Source organism: Coptis chinensis, chromosome 2, assembly GCF_015680905.1.
Source record: "Coptis chinensis isolate HL-2020 chromosome 2, ASM1568090v1, whole genome shotgun sequence".
NCBI lineage: Eukaryota > Viridiplantae > Streptophyta > Magnoliopsida > Ranunculales > Ranunculaceae > Coptis > Coptis chinensis.
In genome coordinates, this window is record NC_141457.1 from 105,847,699 (window position 1) to 105,865,856 (window position 18,158).

The 18,158-nt window shown below is 33.6% G+C and overlaps 1 protein-coding gene across 1 annotated transcript; it reads right to left on the reverse strand.

The window, feature by feature from the left end:
* Positions 1-9,568: 9,568 nt before the first annotated feature.
* Positions 9,569-16,262, reverse strand: LOC147520082 (Pollen Ole e 1 allergen and extensin family protein). The gene is made up of 3 exons (XM_086594920.1): positions 16,027-16,262; positions 15,132-15,573; positions 9,569-10,380 (listed from the first exon to the last, which is right to left on the reverse strand). The coding sequence occupies exons 1-3, from the start codon at positions 16,178-16,180 to the stop codon at positions 10,023-10,025; spliced, it is 954 nt and encodes a 317-aa protein (XP_086451046.1). The 5' UTR covers positions 16,181-16,262; the 3' UTR covers positions 9,569-10,022.
* Between the last annotated feature and the right edge of the window lie 1,896 nt (positions 16,263-18,158).

An 18,158-nucleotide genomic window follows, 5' to 3' on the forward strand; every position in this document is an offset into this window, starting at 1 on the left:
GTATTTTCATTTGTAATTTTAATTAAAGAGTTATTGAAAGGAGAGTTGTAACCTAATCTTATTTGTGAAGTTTTGTAATGAAGATGACTTTTGTTAAATGTTAAATTCTTATTAGTTTTTAATTATCCGCATATTTAAACTGTTTATGGGTTTTTGGAAGTTGAGAGTGCGTCACACCTCGGAGATCAAAGAGTCGGGAACAAATATTGTTTTTCCGAATTCTGTCGAAATTCGGGGCGTTACACCATGCCTTCAATATAACCAAGAGAATAGAAAAAGATCTATATCATTATTACACATTATTGCGGCATAGGGTTTTCCCAATGCTTTGTATTAGGACAAATAAATGTAAATCGATTAGGTAATGGTTATTACCTGACCAATTAGTATGATCACAAATTAGATTCAATGCAAAGACTTTAGATTATTTAATTTTTATATTTACTTTCTCACAGCTAACGAAAAACTTACATGCTTATGTTGATCTTAATTTAATTCCAACATTAAAGGGAAATCTATATGTACATAATTTGTGGGGGTAATTATAAGATTATGTTTTATATTTTTTAGGAAATAATTTATATAAACTCCAAATTAAAAGAGAATTCCTATTTTTGAAGTTCTTTCCTATTTTTGAGGAATTAGGAATTGGAATGTTTTAAGCAATTCACAATTTTATAAGATTATGTTTCCTATTTTTAAGAAAATAATCCAAATTGAAAGAGAATTCCTATTTTTGAAGAATTAGGAATTGGAATGCTTTAAGCAATTCGCAATTGATGGACTCTTATGTGAGAGTGACAAATAGATATCCACATCACCACAACTCCATTAGGAGAGACCACCTAGGAGAGAGAAAATTTTATCTCTCATATTAGAGTGTCGACTAAGAGAGAGAAAAATCTCTCTTAGAGGTCTCTATTTTAGTATATAGATAGTAGATAAGTCCTCAAAATTTTGATTATAATCACATCCTCAAAACAACCATAAATCGTGATTTCAGATGGAATATCGGAATTCTATATGATATTTAAGCTTTTTAATATATCAAAATAATAGTATTAATATCGAAAATTACATAAATCCTGAAGTTAAGTCAGAATATGTCGAAATTCTGATTGTTTTTGGAACTCCAAAATCCTGAACATAGAACATCATCAACACACTGTTATTTTTTATTGCCAATGTGACATGTAGTAATTTTTCTAGCAATTTCGTTCACCAACGCACTGCCAAACACCTATTTATGTAAGCAATTGTTAAATTCTCGACCAAAATACTCATAAATTTAGCAGCCACTCGCATAGGTCAATTTCAGTCGTCTAGATAGTGGACGGGTCAAGTTTTGCCATCTAAAAGTTTTGGCAATTTTTTTAATAAAAAATTAAAATGGTTGTAATAAAAAAAAAATCATCTTCATTTTTTGAAATTTTTAAACGGATCAAGTTTTGCTGTTTCAAGGTTTTGATTGTTTTTTAGTAAAAAAATTAGGGAAAGACAGGACAACTATTCCCGTTTGAATATTTATTTGTTATTTTAATGAAAAAAATTGAAATGCACAGGACAAGTTTTGCCGTCCGAAATAAAAACCGAAAATATCGAAAAAATGCGTTGGTACATAAACTGGTTTTAGCAATTTTGACCGAGCTAAAATGCTAATGTGTCGTAATTTTTTTTAGCAGCGCATTGATCGCGAGTTGATGATACTGTTATTAGTTTACAACTCAATAATTGAAATGAAGCTTACATGTTACAATATTGTACTTGGTAAAAACTAGAAAGTGGTATATTATCATATTTCTTAGTACATGTAGATCTCTACTACTAGTATATCTATAATGATTGTGGCCTCTTAAATTCATCCGGGACTTTTTCTTACGCATAATACCCTTGATGAATAATAAAATAAGATGCCTAGCTATTTATTAATAAGGACTACTTTGTCTTTTTATGTATTTATAAATTTTTAGTACCGATATTGTCCTTAAATAAAACAATTGCTTAACACTTTTAAATAGGGCCAATCAGTCTTTTCATGTAGGAGTATATTAGAAAACCAAATCCACGCCATTCTCATTTTATGCGCATTACTATTAATGTCATTTAATTAGTAATAATTGTGTTATTTAATAATAGGTTAAGAAATGGAAAAGTCTAATTAGAGAATAAGAACCGTTTCTTTTCCATTCTCTCCCACATCTGTAACTATGCTTACCCTTCTTTGTCTCACATAAAATCTCTTAGAAGACCTCTCCCATCTCAAAAAAAATACAGGGGTCAACAACACGGCTAATCGAGCATAGAAATAGAGAAAAGGATGGGCGACTAAAAGGCGGATATTGTAAGAGTACCCGAACAAGAAAAAATGAACCAACTGATTGCTCAACAAAGCTCGACGAAGAGGTTGTTGAGGAGCAGTGAAGGTGAGGGTGGGTTGGTTTTTTTGCAGCTTGAATCGACTCACGCCAGTTTAGGAAGTTGCTTTCCATTGGTAAGTGTTATGTTATTATTTTTTATTTATTTTGGTGCAATTTGTGACTGTGTTGTGTTGTGAATTGTTTATGTATAGAAAGCCCGCCAATTGAGGAAGTGATTCAATCGGGGGTGGTTCTGCGTTTTTGTGGAGTTTCTTAGGAGTGAGGACTTTACACAACTTTGGGGTTTGTTAAATGCTGTTTTCTGAGTGTTTGAGTAGTGAGTAGTATTTGTGTTGATTATAATGTTGTTTTGGTTATTTTTGGGTTTGAGCGGTTTGAGTTTTAGGCACTTACCAATATTGCTTCCGAACGCCCGAGAACACGGGGTTGTAATTGATCATGGGGCTGTTCCTATCTTTGTGCAGCTTCTTGGTTCTCCGAAAGTGATGATGTGAGAGAGCAGGTTTTCTATTGGTTGTGTGTTTGATAACTGAAAACAGAGGTTGTGCATTTTTGTAGAAACTTAGCATGCTGACAGACTATTTTGTTTTTGGCAAATGTAGGCTGTTTGGGCATTTGGTAATGTTGCTGGTGATTCTCCCAAATGTCAGGACCTTATCCTTGGACATGGGGCATTAATTCCTCTGTTGGCACAGTTGAATGAGCATGCCAAATTCTCTGTTGAGAAATGCAACATGGACTCTATCCAATTTCTGCAGAGGCAAACCACAACCTCCATTTGAACTGGTTAGTGATGAGTTGCATTTTATTTATTTGTGGGGTTATTAAGAGGTTGGGATTACTAACGATGTTATGTTCCTTTCGAAAACAAGATGGCAGACAAAACCTGCACTTCCAGCGCTTGAGCGTCTGATTCATTCAAATGATGAAGAAGTCTTAACTGATGCGTGATGTGCATTATCTTACCTTTCTGATGGTACAAACGATAAAATCCAAGCTGTTATTGAAGCGGGAGTTTGCCCTAAACTTGTGGAGTTGTTCCTGTGAGTACTGAATTTGATTCAATTAAGTAATTTTCAATTAAGTTCGGTTTCCTACCATGCTTTATACTTGAGACCTAATTTATGAAAAAGCCTAATTTTGAATAATAAGTTACTTCATTTTAGTTGCATAGAGTTCCGTGCTTGCGTATTGATTTTATTCAAAGGCATTTTCATAAGTTTAAACTAAAAAATAATTCTAAAGTTTCTTAGCATGTCTAGAATTGGTGTCCCATCTCTACATGTAGCTGTCCACGACAATGGGGCTATATAATCATAACTTGATAAAATTGCGGCCTAGAACTTGAAGTCTTGATCTAAATAAATTCACCCTATTTGTCTAATATTTTTGAAAGTTAAAAATAGCTTAATAAAACAGAATAATATTTAAATATTTGCTCTATCAGAACCGATCTAGATTGTTTAGCATAGTTAGCAGTAGCATTTAAAGATGAGAAACTGGTGCTGAGATACCGCTTCTACATATTTGGTGCTTTACTGAATTAAAGAAGTCAAAAATAAACTTTATGGCCTCCCTTTATACTAAAGTCACTATTATGAATTATTTTTTTCCTGTTTGAGGAATAGGTAGCAAGGGTTGATTCCTTTATTACCTTTTGAACTCCTACTGAGGGCAGAGCGATTGGGCAAGGTTAGGGACAGAGTGATATTGCTTTGAGATAATATAATCTCAATCAATAACGAATTCTGGCATAGATATAAGTCTTGGGGTAAGCCTTTCAGCTTCATCTCAACATGCATCCAACTCTTCAATTTCAAAGTGCATGCAAGCTACTCATCAACGCAATGATATCATTTTCATTGTTTCTTTTCATTAGCGAGAGAACCGATGGTACAAAATACTCAAAGTGGATTGATTTTCGATGAGATTGGTGGATGTTAAAGGAATGAAGTAAATAAGGTCTTTTGGCATACATTATTAGTTACATCATTCTCGTTAACATCCACTAGAAGATCTTGAATTTTTACAGGCAACGGTTGCTATTCAACATCTGTTGAAGTAAACAAAAGCATTAGCATTGCTCATTGCAACCGGGCCGGCGAAATGAAATGTATGAAAGAGAAAAAGGGATTGCTTTTCTATTAAATTCGTCATTTACATTACCACATTACTCCTTGTAGACTTTCAAATTCAAGTTTCTCTTTAGTTTAGAACCTCTAATTTACTATTAAACATGAGGTTTCGCAGTATTGGAACAGATAACTATTTATCTTTCAGGAATAGAGCTTGTGTGTCATCTATTTTCAGTACCTTTCCACCCAAAAAAAAAATCAGTACCCACTTTAGTTTAGACAGTTGAGATCAATGATGTCTTTTGGTGAGAAAAGGGTATCATATCTATATCAACTTTTTTTGCTTTCAGTACAATGACGAATTCCAACAGGAAGTGCTTGGCAGAATCTTACAGCTTGACGACTCTGCATTGTTTTGTTCAGATTGAATTTCTCTACCTATTTCAAATTTTATTTGATATATCAAGAACAACCTGGTAAATTATAAGAGTGAAGGGAAAAGGTACACTGTTTCTCTCCTGGGGTCGTCTATGTTGTCATGATTTTTCTTTTTCTATATTTTCCTTTCTTTTTTCGCTTAAATGAATGTCAGGTTTCTAAAGAGCCTGCTAAACATGAAGTTTCCAAGAACTTGCTAAACAAGTTGTGTGTTGGTTGCTACTGTCTTACAAGTATCTAGATGAGAAGTGATTTTGTTAGGTTGTGTGGTTACCTACTAAAGCGCACATGGGGAGTTACAACCCATGCTACTTACAGTAGTAAGACACACAGATATTTGTATAAGGACAAAATTGTATAGTTCATAGTGGCACGTAGGACAATTCCCTGTTTGGATTCTCCCTGAGCTGGTTTCTTATTATGGTGCATATGTGCAATAGAACCGAGAGTGTGGACAGTTCCCATTTTAAGTTTTATGAATTCAACTATTGTTAGGTTTATGGTTGATGCTAATTGATTCTTTAGTTTTTGAATTCGCCAAAAGGATAGGATTCATGTACTAATTGGTCTTTATTTTTCACTGTAGGGATGAAGAAGTAGATTACTGCCCCCCAATAATATCTCAACCTACTTTCTTTGTCAAGGTCTACATGGAAGGAAATCAAATTGGCAAGAAAGTTGATATGCTCACGCACCAGAACTACGATGAATATGGCAGAGATGGAAGTGTAAAGTCAGAGAACTTTATCAGGTTACAAACTATTGCATTTTGAAAAAAAAAAAAAAAATCTTTATGCATAGTAATTCACAATCAAATGTTTACAAGTATATTACTGTGTTTGTCATTTGATATTTAGTTTTAAATTGCAGGGATTTCTAATTAGATGCCAACTTGGTGAACGTGAATTGGACTGGATGTCGAGGCAAGTATGTTGTTCACCAAAGCTATTATAAAAAATGAGATTGTTTAGGAGGTCCTGGCGACAATAGTCCAGTCTTTAGGAGGGCGTTTGTCCACTCATCGAATCAATACTGCAACTTAATTAAGTATTTTTGTTAATATTAGTGTCATAATTAAATAATTATAATATGAAGGCCTCTAATTAAATATTGACAAGGTTCAAAAATGATCTACAAAAGCTACTATATGAGATGAGAATTTGGTTGTCTCATCTCACAAGTAGTGCTTCTACGGCTAACCTTGTGCATTGAAATTTATAAATTTCTTTTTGTATGGTAGCATGAGTACATGACACTGTTAGAAATGACATACCCAAATATTCACTTTGTATTTACTTCTCTTCCTACTTGCTAATTGATTTGTATTAGAAACTGTTTTTGTTTCAAACAGGCCAGGACTAATTAGGGGTGTCAAATCTTATGGGATACATTTTATCTGAATGTTGTGAAGTTCTGATATTATTTCCATCTATAAACTTTCTACATGTCTATTGTATATATATGTTGTAGTAATTAAAATCAGGAACTGACATGAAATGCCCCTGTTCATATTTGTGAGGGAGATACTATGCTTATGCAGAAAGTTTTCCTTGATTAACTTCTTCACTAACAGTTTTGCAGGTTGACACAACACTTTTTGTTAATCCTACATTGATATATGAATTTGTATATGCACTTAAATGTTAATAGTATTATTTGACTGTTTGTTTTCTGGTTGATTTAAGCGCATGCACATGTTGACAAGTCAAAATGTGTATTCTTGTGTACATTCAGATACCAATAGAAGATTGACCAAATGTAATTTTACACATTTCCTATGGAGCACAATTAAGAAATTCTTGATTGATGAAGATGGGAAGCCCTTTACCTTTGCCGATGACAAGGTCTGTAGTACTTCACCTTACACATTGAAGGGCTGTAGGGATCTAACGCACTTGTGGGCTATTAGATAACCTTTAGCATAAAATAAACCATCTTGACTAGCCTTCGACCATTGTGTCTATTTTTTTTTTGTCTTTGTTTAAATGTTTCTTTATGCAACATAATTACTTGGATACATCGCCTCTTCTTTTGTTGTCACAAGATTTTACTCCTATCCTTCTTCATATGGTTAAGTGAAACCTTTGAAGCACTATTCAGATTTGCCACCTCCAGGAAACAAAAGGTCGTACTTATATTTGCAGCTGTACGATTTTCCTGCGTCCCACCAATGGAGCGAAGCAAGTAATGAAGAAGTGGATTGAAGAACTCCAGGGTCAGCCATGGTCCAGAAAAGCCAAGTCTAACGACCAACCCGCTTTCAACTGCACTTTGAATAAAACTGCTGGACAGGTACTCAATTTCTTTTCTCTTGTTATTTCCCCACATTTTATATTTTTGTTGTATAGTGTGTTTGATTTGAATTGGAATGGGAGAAGTGTTTGATGGAGTGAGTATACGGTAATTGTCCATTTATTATAAATAAACCTTTCTGTTTTTAGGATAAAAAAAAGGAAAGAACAGCTCTTAAAATGGAAATGTTATTCCTCATTCTCGATTGGAGTTCAAGATGAAAAATGATATACTTGAGATGGATCCTTGGGATTGTTCAGTCTGTGTAACCCGCAGCTCATTTACAATTTGAACCACTTTATTTCTGAGTTCATGATGCTAGAATTACAACAGGAAAATGGAGATAAATAACTGGAGAGCAAATTCGGTCCTTATGGCGCTACTATTCATTAGAATGAATAAATAGAGAAGCAAAAATTCTCCCAAACTCATGAGGTGAAAGTGAGATACTTAGGTTCATCATTTGGCTGATCGTCAAGAAAGTTAGTCAAATCGGGATGATCTGGATCACATAATTAGCAAACAACTTCTGAAACTGTCTCCTTTGTGGCTTTGCCTCATCTGTTTCTCCTTGAATAGTGTGTGATTTTTTATGTTTGAGTCTGGAAATAGGTCCCTAAACCCTAACATATGTTTCTAAGCTAGACTGTGTTTTTCCATCCTCTAAAATGACGATGTACAATATAACACTGGATTGCTTATATACAAACTAATTGGTGACTGAAATCATAAACTAAACACAATCAAACGCAATTCGAAAAGGATTGAAAAATGGTGAATGAATAAGTTGTCCGTAACAGACAGTTCAAGATAATTAGTTGGAGTAGACTCCTCTGGTGAAGGTGTCAAGCTGATTTTGGAACCATCAGCTGGTGGTGAGCAGACTACACTAGAAGCTGATGTTGTTCGATCTTATCTCAGCTGGAAGGAATCCATTCACAGCCGGGCTTGATCTTGACAAGATTGGTGTAAAACACCGATAATGTTGGTCGTATTATCCGGTGAATGGCTTTGCCACAAATGTTCCGGTGTCTACGCTATTGGTGATGTCATTCCCGGTCCCATGCTAGCTTACACAAGGCGTAAGAGGATGGTGTTGCTTGTGTGGAGTTTATAGCGAGGAAAGGAGGGTCATGTTGATTACGACATGGTACACGGGGTTGTATACACTCACCCCGAGGTGGCATCCGTTGGAAAGACCGAGGAACGGTGAAGACTTTTGGCATTGAGTACCGCGGTGCATCAAGTTCCCTTTCTGGCAAATAGCGGGGCCAAAGCTATTGATGATGCGACGAAGGGTTGGTGAAAATAATTGCCGATCGAGAAAGAGTCCGACAAGATATTGGGGGTTCACATCATGTCTCCTAATCTTTGGGGAACTCATTCATGAGGCGATCTTTGGCCATGCGGTATGGAGCTTCAAAGCGAGGATATTGCTAGGACATGCCATGCACATCCAACAATGAGTGAAGCCTTGAAGGAAGCTACAATGGCCACTTCACGACAAGGCCATTCATATCTACTCTTGGATTTTTCTAAATTTTATATAGCTCTTGGGAATGATTTGGACAAGTTTCTTTTGCACGACACTAAAAGTTTTACGCATTAATCGAAATCAATTGTTCATGTTATTACATACTAATATTTCTTTTTGTGTTTGTCAATGCCAAAGTGAAATTGTAAGGGAATCATTTCTTTCCGATTTACTGTAAGTGGGGAAGCAATTGACGATTGATACTTGTTCATATTGTTCTATGCCATCTTTTCTACTTAAAATAGAATTATGAGCGGACTTCCTTATGTTATAACCCCAATTTGTTTAAAAGAAAATTCTATATAATGTGTTTGTCTTTTGTAAATAATAGTTGTGTTCTCGGCGAGGGCCATTTGACATTCTTTTCCCAATAGTATATACCTATTACAAAACATTACATATGTTCTTTTACTTACGCTTCTTCGGTTTATGATGATTATGCTTTCACATTCTGCAGACAATATTCGAAAAGCTTGCCTAATATGTCTCCTCCCATGCTTGCTCTAAGGAGTCCACCCTCTGTTCACCATTGCACAATTGTAAACTCTATTAAAAAGAATAAGTTCTACAAGGAGAGCCAGAAACCCAGTGTCTACTAAAACTTACATCGTCGCAGAGCTGCAATCAACTACAAGCAGTTTCAGTGAGTATCACCTTCTTGGAGAAAAATGGAGAGGGATCACTCGGTTCTGTTTTATGTCCAATGTTACATCCAGTGAGTTAGAATGTTTAAGACGACTCACCATTTAATTAGCTTATCGATGTTTTACATATTTACAATGTTTTATGTAAAGGAAGACGAGTGTATATAATTAATGAACTGCAGTTTATGATATTTATGTTATGCATGATTGGCGTTCAACTTGCTGGTGTGCTACTTTTATGCAAAAATAAATGTAGAAGGAGTGCTTTATATATGTGATTGACTTAGTGGGTGTTCGAATGTCAGATATTGCATCAATGATATGGATGTCACATGGATGAAATAGCATATGTAGCTATTTCTTTGGTTTTGCATTGAAAGTTGAACACATTTATAATGATATACAATGGGATCTAAATACTACCGAAAGAAATTTCATTGTTGCATTTGTCACAAAATCTTATTTTTATTATTTTCTATTTTGCTTATAGGGCCAATTTCAGAGGCTACTGTGTGAACAGAAGTACACTTACATAAGTTCATAAAAGAATCTCATAAATTGATGATATGGTTTATATGCTTCTTTCATTTGTTATTCATGTGCAGAGCACGTGCATTTTGCTAGTATGCATAAATACTAATGTTTCTGTAGCAATGTATTATTATCCTCTGCAGGGAGTTAAATTGCAGCGGGAACTGTTTCCATACCCCGAGTTGGCCCTCTTAAACCGCAACGCCATAAGAAGGGCTTGCCGAGGAGTACCAGTTATGGCCCAGTTCATGCGATCGACTACAGCAAGTGCAGGATATCTAAACTGAATGCTGTTGTAGGAATTAAGAAGTGCAGTAGTTCCTTCCCTCAAAAGTGTTCTGTAAATGTCACCTCTCCCTTGAATCCCTTGCCATAAGCTCATATCTGTACCATATCTTCTAGCTGCAATAACACCAAATGCAACAGCTACCTTTGTATCTGGTTGCACCAACCTCCAGTGACATCTGTACTCTGGCCTAGTCCATATCCTGACCAAACATACAAATTAAATAACATTTAAATTAGAACATTTTCAGAACTTTCTTTTATATTCAATGGATTACAGAATGTTTTCGAACTTGAATTTAAAAATAATTTATGCGTTCTTCTAGACTTATACCAAGTACAAATACACGTATATATTATTGGCAATTCAAGGATTCATGAAATAGGCAGACTTTTAAATTGTTCACAACGAACACAAGTACTGTACTTTCCACTCAAAATTCAAAGTTGGGATGTTGACAAGAAAATTTTCCCTACGCCAAACTGTCATAAAAAAACAGACATCAAAGCAAATATATCATAAAACCGTTATACTAACATAAATTACATAATTGTGGTGAGTTCGTGAGTCTTGAATAATTGGTCAAATTTATTCCCTATTCAGAGTTTCAGACCATTTGTAATTTATTCAAATAAAATATCGGAAAAATCAACAATAATCGTTGGTAATATTATTATAAAGCATTGATCAAATTTGATAGACAGTACTGTTCAAATAATACGAAATGAGCCATGGACTTCACCAATAATTTGAAATAGATAGGGTCAAAATAATTTTTTTTGGTAGTCAACTAAAATTTTATTTATTTATTAACAATAACACGTTCGTATACGGTATACCCATAACATCAGACTAGCTTTTGAACCCGTCCTACGAACGGGTATTGTTATATTAAATTATTTTAAAAAATATTAGCAACTATGCATAGTTATGAGATAGAAAAATTATATTAATCACTCATTCAAATTTCTTGCGCCACTTTCTATAAAAAGAAAGCACTAAACCTTGATAAAACTCATCGACTTATTTTTGTTGTTAGGTTTAATAATAGAAGTTTGATTAAAATTATGTGAAAATACCAATGTGACGAAGATGATATTGAAGCTACTTGAATAGTAAAACATTTTCAATTATAATAAAAGAATTATAATAAACACTACTTAAAATGCAAAACTATATTTGTCGAGACATTATATTTTCCCTATATATAATATAATTATGTTTCGGGGTTAGTTCAATGCATTTGCATCAAGTTTTCGATTTTACGTTAATTATTATTTGAGGTTAGTTCAATGTAGTTGCATCTAGTTTCCGATTTTCTATTAATTATTCTTTGAGGTTAATTCAATGTAGTTGTATCAAATTTATGATTTTTATTTAATTATTCATTAATGTTAATTCAATGCAGTTGCATATAGTTTTCAATGTTTCGTTAATTACTTTTTGAGATTAGCTCATTGCATTTGTATCCAGGTTCCAATTTTCTGTTAATTACTCTTTGACGTTAGTTCAATACATCTGCATCCAGTTTCTGATTTCCCGTTAATTATTTTTCAAGATTAGTTCGCATCTAGCTTCCAATTTCTGGTTATTTATGTTTTGAGGATAGTTCGATGCAGTTACATCTGGTTTCCGATTTCTAGTTAACTGTTATTTGAGGTTATTTTAATGCATTTAAATCCAGTTTTCGATTTTCTGTTAAATATTCATCAAGGATATTGCATCCAATTTTTGATTTCAATGTAGTTGCATCAAGTTTCCGATTTTTCGTTAATTATTGTTTGAGGTTAGTTCAATGTAGTTGCATCTAATTTCTGATTTTCCGTTAATTGTTCTTTGAGGTTAGTTCAATTCATTTGCAGCAAGTTTTCGATTTTCTGTTAATTATTTTTTAAGGTTTGTTCAATGTAGTTGTATCAAATTTATGATTTATCGTTAATTATTCATTGATGTTAGTTCAATGCAGTTGCATCCATTTTTCGATGTTTTGTTAATTAGTCTTTACATTAGTTTATTGCATTTGCATATAATTTTCGATTTCTCATTAATAACTCTTTGAGGTTAGTTCGATACATCTGCATCTAGTTTATGATTTCTGATTATTTATGCTTTGAGGTTAGTTCAATGCAATTTTATCCGGTTTCTAATTTCTTGTTAACTATTCTTTAAGGTTATTTTAATGCATTTGCACCTAGTTTCTGATTTTCCGCTAATTATTCTATGAGTTTAGTTCAATAAAGTTGCATTCGGTTTTTGATTTTCTGTTAATTATTTTTTGAGGTTAGTTCAATGCATTTGCATCCAGTTTCCGATTTTCCGTTAATTATTATTTGAGGTTTGTTTGATGCATTTTTGCATACCATTTTTTATTTCACGTTAAATATTTTTTAAGGATTTGCATCTAATTTCTAATTTCCCGTTAGTTATTCTCTGACGTTAGTTTAATGCAGTTGTAGCAGTTTCCGATTTCTAGTTAATTACTTTTTGAGTTTAGTTCATCGAATATGCATAAAGTTTTCGATTTCTTGTTAATTACTTTTTGAGCTCAGTTAAATGTCTTTGAATCCAGTTTTTGATTTTCTTTTAATTATCCAATATGGTTTGTAATACCAACTTTCTACTAATCCATATGTAGTGTCCTTAATTGCAGACATGGCATAAAAATAAATTATGTTTGATTTACTATATGGGATCATCAAAGATTATCCAGTTCCCGATTTTATATTAATTATTCTTTAAATTACACCTGACTCACTATGTGGGATCTTCAAAGATTATCTATGAACGGGTCCTATCATATTAATTATTCTGAAAAATATATGCAACTATATATGCAGAACTATTATATACAAATATTGTATTGATCACTCATCCAAAATTTTTATAACATGAAAACCCTATGTACTTTCTATTAAAAAAAATAATTCACCATTGATAAAACCCTTCAACTTCATTTTGTCATTTAATAATAGAAGTTTGATTGAAGTTATGTGAGATTGTCTAATAATGAGAAGTTCATATTGAGGCTACTTAAATAGCAAGGTGTTCCCAATCATAATAAAAAAGATAAGATAAACACCGTTTTAAATACAAAACTATACTTATCGAGACATTCCCACGACATATAACACAACTATATTTTGAGATTAGTTCAATGCATTTGCATCAAGTTTCTGATTTTATGTTATTTGTTTTTTGAGGTTAGTTCAATACAGTTGCATCCAGTTTCCGATTTTTCATTAATCATTTTTTGAGATTAGTTTAATACATTTGCATCCAGTTTTCGATTTCTCATTTATTATTCGATGAGGTTGTATTTGCATCTAGTTTCCGATTTCCCATTAATTATTGTTTGAGGTTAGTTCAATGAATTTCATTCAGTTTCCAATTTTTCGTTAATTATTTCTTGAGGTTAGTTCAATGTTTTGCATCCAATTTATTTTTTGGAATTAGTTCAGTGTAGTTGCATCCAGTTTTCGATTTCATGTTAATTATTTTTTAAGATTAGTTTCACGCATTTGCATCCTGTTTCCAATTTATAGTTAATTTTTTTTAGGCTAGTTCAATACAGTTGCATCCAATTTCCGATTTTCTTTTAATTTAATCTCTGAGGGTTAGTTCAATGCATTTGCATATAGTTTTCGATTTTTCGACAATTATTTTTTTATGTTAGTTTGATGTATTTGCATCCAAGTTTTAATTTTTCATTAATTATTCTTTGAGGTTAGTTTAATACAGTTGTATCCATATTCCGATTGTTCATTAATTACTTTTTAAGATTAGTTTAATGCTTGCATGTGTATCCAATTTTCGATTTTCCGTTAAATATTATTTGAGATTAGTTTGATGCATTTGCATCTAGTTTTATGTTTCCCGTTAATTGTTCTTTGATGTTAGTTTCATACAGTATTATATATATTTTATAATATTTGTCATTATTGGTTTGCAGTTTTTTTTTTTTTCATTTTCTATTATATATTTTGTGATGTTATTTTTTGTATAATTTAATTTTCCACATGTAATTTGTTTTGGTTTGGTATATAATTTATTTAAGCCCAACGTCCACTTTAACTAAATAAATAGTTATATAATTTATTTAAGTCAACGTCCATTTTAATTGAATCTTGTTATTCCGTTAAAATTGGAAATTATAAAATTCAGAAATTTAATTGGAATATGTCATAATTATTGTGGTCGGAATTATAGTTTTTGAAATCCTTAACTATGACTAAATATCTAAATCCCACAGTGGATGACACATCAAATTGATCCAACTTTATTTGTTAGGCCCATATATATAGTGCATACAATACAATTTTATTTGTTTTGGGTGTACACCTGTACTGTTACTTATTTTATGATTAGTTTATTTTTTTTCCCTAGTCACATGTATAGTTAACAAATGCATAAAGTAAATGTTCAAGCAACTCAATTTATTTTTTTCTTTGTTTTTTCATAGTTTAATTGTCATTTTCTAGAAAGAAACTTTGTTATGTTGAACTTCACATGAGATTAGTGTGGAAACTATTCTTTGTCGCGTAAGGGTTTTAGGAAAATCATTTTTGGTTGAAACTATTATTTTTAGCAATTTAGTTTTTTGTATTTTTTTTTTCGTAATTAGTTATATTGTTTAGAAAAAGTTGGAGACTTTGTGAAACTCTAGATTGGATTGGTTCTTTATTTATGTTATAAAAACTGGAGTCTCTGTGAGTGTCCAAAAAATAGATTGGTGAGGGGTATAACTATAATATATATCTAAGGATTTGGATTTTTTTTTTTTTTTAATTAGTATTAGAGTTTACAAAAAATTGGAGACTCTATGAAGCCTTGAAAAATAGAAACTAAGAGGGTATAGTTATAATATATATCTAAGGATAACACAAAATAGATAGGGTCAAAATAACTTATTAAAATATAATTAGGAATCCTAAGTCCAAGTTCAAATTAACTTACTCGTGAGGGCAGGCTGAAGCTTCAAAGAAGGGCATAGGTGGGAAAGTAAATCTCGGTGGGCTCGGAGGAAATGTAACCCTTGGTGGGCTCGGTGGGAATGTAACTGTTGGTGGGCTGGGTGGAAAAACCGGTGTAGGCATTCTTCGATATGGGCTGGGCGGTGGATTGGATGACCTTGGGCAGAAAGACATGGGCTGAGCTGGTTGAGATAGCAATGAGTCCACTGCGTACATTTCCATGTCAAACATCCTGAACATAAGTCTTAGTTGCTGGGCTGGGCCTGGCACCGCCCCACAACTTGTCGAGCCCTGCCCATTTCCGGATAGTTGTGCATAGCATCTGCTTAGGTCTGGACTGCCCTCGAACCTGATTGTGTAGCTTCCAAACCAATTAGTTGTCTCTTCCCTCTCCGTCGAATCACAAGTTATTCTAACTTTCATTCCTGAATGGGGAAAAAAACAGAGAAGAAGATGCTTTGAGATTTATAGCATGGGTCACAGAAAACCATGCCATTTGCAAACTATACGAAAAACAACAGCATAGACATTTGAAGCCGGTGCGTTGCACAGTTCAAACATTTGTACATAAGTTAATACCTCGTATAAGAGCGTAGACTTTTACTCTATTAGCATTGTCGTTAGTATGAAAAATATAACTTGTTTTACTTCAAATCCATGCAATGCTGATTAATTTGATGCACCATGGATCCGCCATAAAATTGGAAACATTAAGCCTTAGAAGATAATGTAGCAGAGCATGTCTCACAATGTGGAACGTGTTTAAAATGTGTTAAGACCATGCTTATTTCATTGTGAAAATGAAGGGAAATAAAAAAATAAGCAAATGAAAAACCTGAACCCTATGAGTTAAGTGCTCAGTTTTATTTCGGACTAACCAGAGAGTGGATAGTCAAAAAGACTTCTCTGCCCATCTTTGCATTGGTCACAGAAAACAGTGCCACTAACCATTGCATCACCTCTTGTTTCCTCAACAAATGCCACCAAGAGAAGAAGAATAGAGGCTATGAGTACTTTTAGGAGAGAGTCCATGGAAATGGATGATATGAAAGAGAAGAAAGAAAAACAATGTTCAATGCGGTTCAATTCTGAATGAACCAAGCACTTCAGTTTTGAAGACAGTGAGGAGTAAATAAGTATTCAAAATGAAATGTATGGCACTTCTACACAACTCTCAACTGCATATATTTAAGAAGGGGTAGATAGAAAAATTGAAAAAGAAGACATTAATGTCCCCCCCCACGTAGTACAAGTAACGATTATACCACTACAGCACTACTTAAACTCTTAATAAAGCTTAAAAGTAGTCATATTAATACAGGGACCAGGGTTACTTCATCAACTATTGAGGTTTTTTATCTAAGCGCAACGCTCCTTGTACCATGTACAATTTAGTCCAATAAATTCTCAACAACCAGTGTGGCGTGTGGTACGCAACCTTGAACGTTTATTTTGAACGATCAAGCGGACAAGACACAGTTTAAGGCGTGGCAGGTCCATGACTACCTTAAGACTTCAGTGTTTGGTAGAATATAGCAAAGCACAAGTACATCAATCATCAATGTATTATCGTCATTTTAGGTGTAGGAATTTTAAGAGGACAACTTGTGAGCTTGTGGCACTTTTTTTTTTTTTTTTTTTTTTTTTTTTTTGGGTATATATATATATATATATATATATATATTTCCAAAGAGAAGCAATTAAGGTAATTCAATAGGAGCGCTCATTCAATAGCCATTAGGGTCAGTACTTTTGGTTGTGCAATTGGCGTGAAGGGATTAAGCAGCATTGAAAGCAAGAGAACTAGAATCTAGAGAGTAAATGCAAAGCTTTAACATTCAACTACGAACGAAATGGAAGAATAAAGACTTAGTGTCTCATCAACGTCTCTTTTCCTACTATTGTTATTGTGTTTTCACACTTATTTTCATTTCTTTCTCGTGCTAACAATGTGAGGTATTTATGGAATTGTGGTATACTGGCATTTACAATGGGAGATACGAAGGTTCTATGAATGAAGACTATCACCATAGAGTTCCACCGACTTGTGCACTTTATGCCAAGTTGCTACCATACATACAATTTCCTGGGTTATACGAAGCAAACGAGGTCGGCCCAAGTTTCAATTTAGCCATCATAGATAGCGGACAGCTGGTATAATCTGAATGAGTGCCACCGACTTGGATTTCTGGTGCATTTATTTTTCAGTAATTGGAATGAAACATGATTTCGATGTGTAAGTGTGTAACTGCATAATAATATGCATAACATCGAAGAAGTCCTATCAATGCACCAATAAGGAAAATGGAAATGTCGCAAGTGAAATGTATTGGCTTGTATAACAAGGTGAATTCCTTCAGATTCAACTCACTCCTAGCAATGCCTACGATGCTAAAACTATCATAACCAACATTGTTATAGTGAAGGTCAGCAGAAGCTAGTTCACATAATATAGAAACTAATTAACAAGCTACAATTTGGACGGAAATAATCCTAATGTTCATGAACGCAATCCATTTTCTCTCGTAACTCAGATAGTACAGATTGGTAATACGAAAAACTAGCTTGGAAAAGTCAAAGACGCGATCACACTTGTACATTTGCTCTTGCAGAGTAATTGGTCCATTGAGAGAGGATGTGCGCACAACTGCACATGCTGCAATGGTTGAGTACAAATCTCAAACTAGTGTGCCTTATACTGTAGTTTTTGCGTGCGCACAACAAACAACCAACTAGACTCCAGAATTCAGATACTACTTACTGGATAACAGAAGTTTCATTTTTTGAGTAGAAAGTGGTGCAGAAACTTCCAATGGTATTTTTTTTTTTGATAGGAAGACTTCCAATGGTCAGCTGATACATAATGGCATCCTATCAAGAGGTGAAGGAGCTACCTGTCCAATGTCAAACCCCAGAAAGAAATAAAAATTCAAACACACACCACTACACCATCATTAATCCTAGAACATAAAGTCATACATGTATTCATACAAAACAAGCTAAACAACTG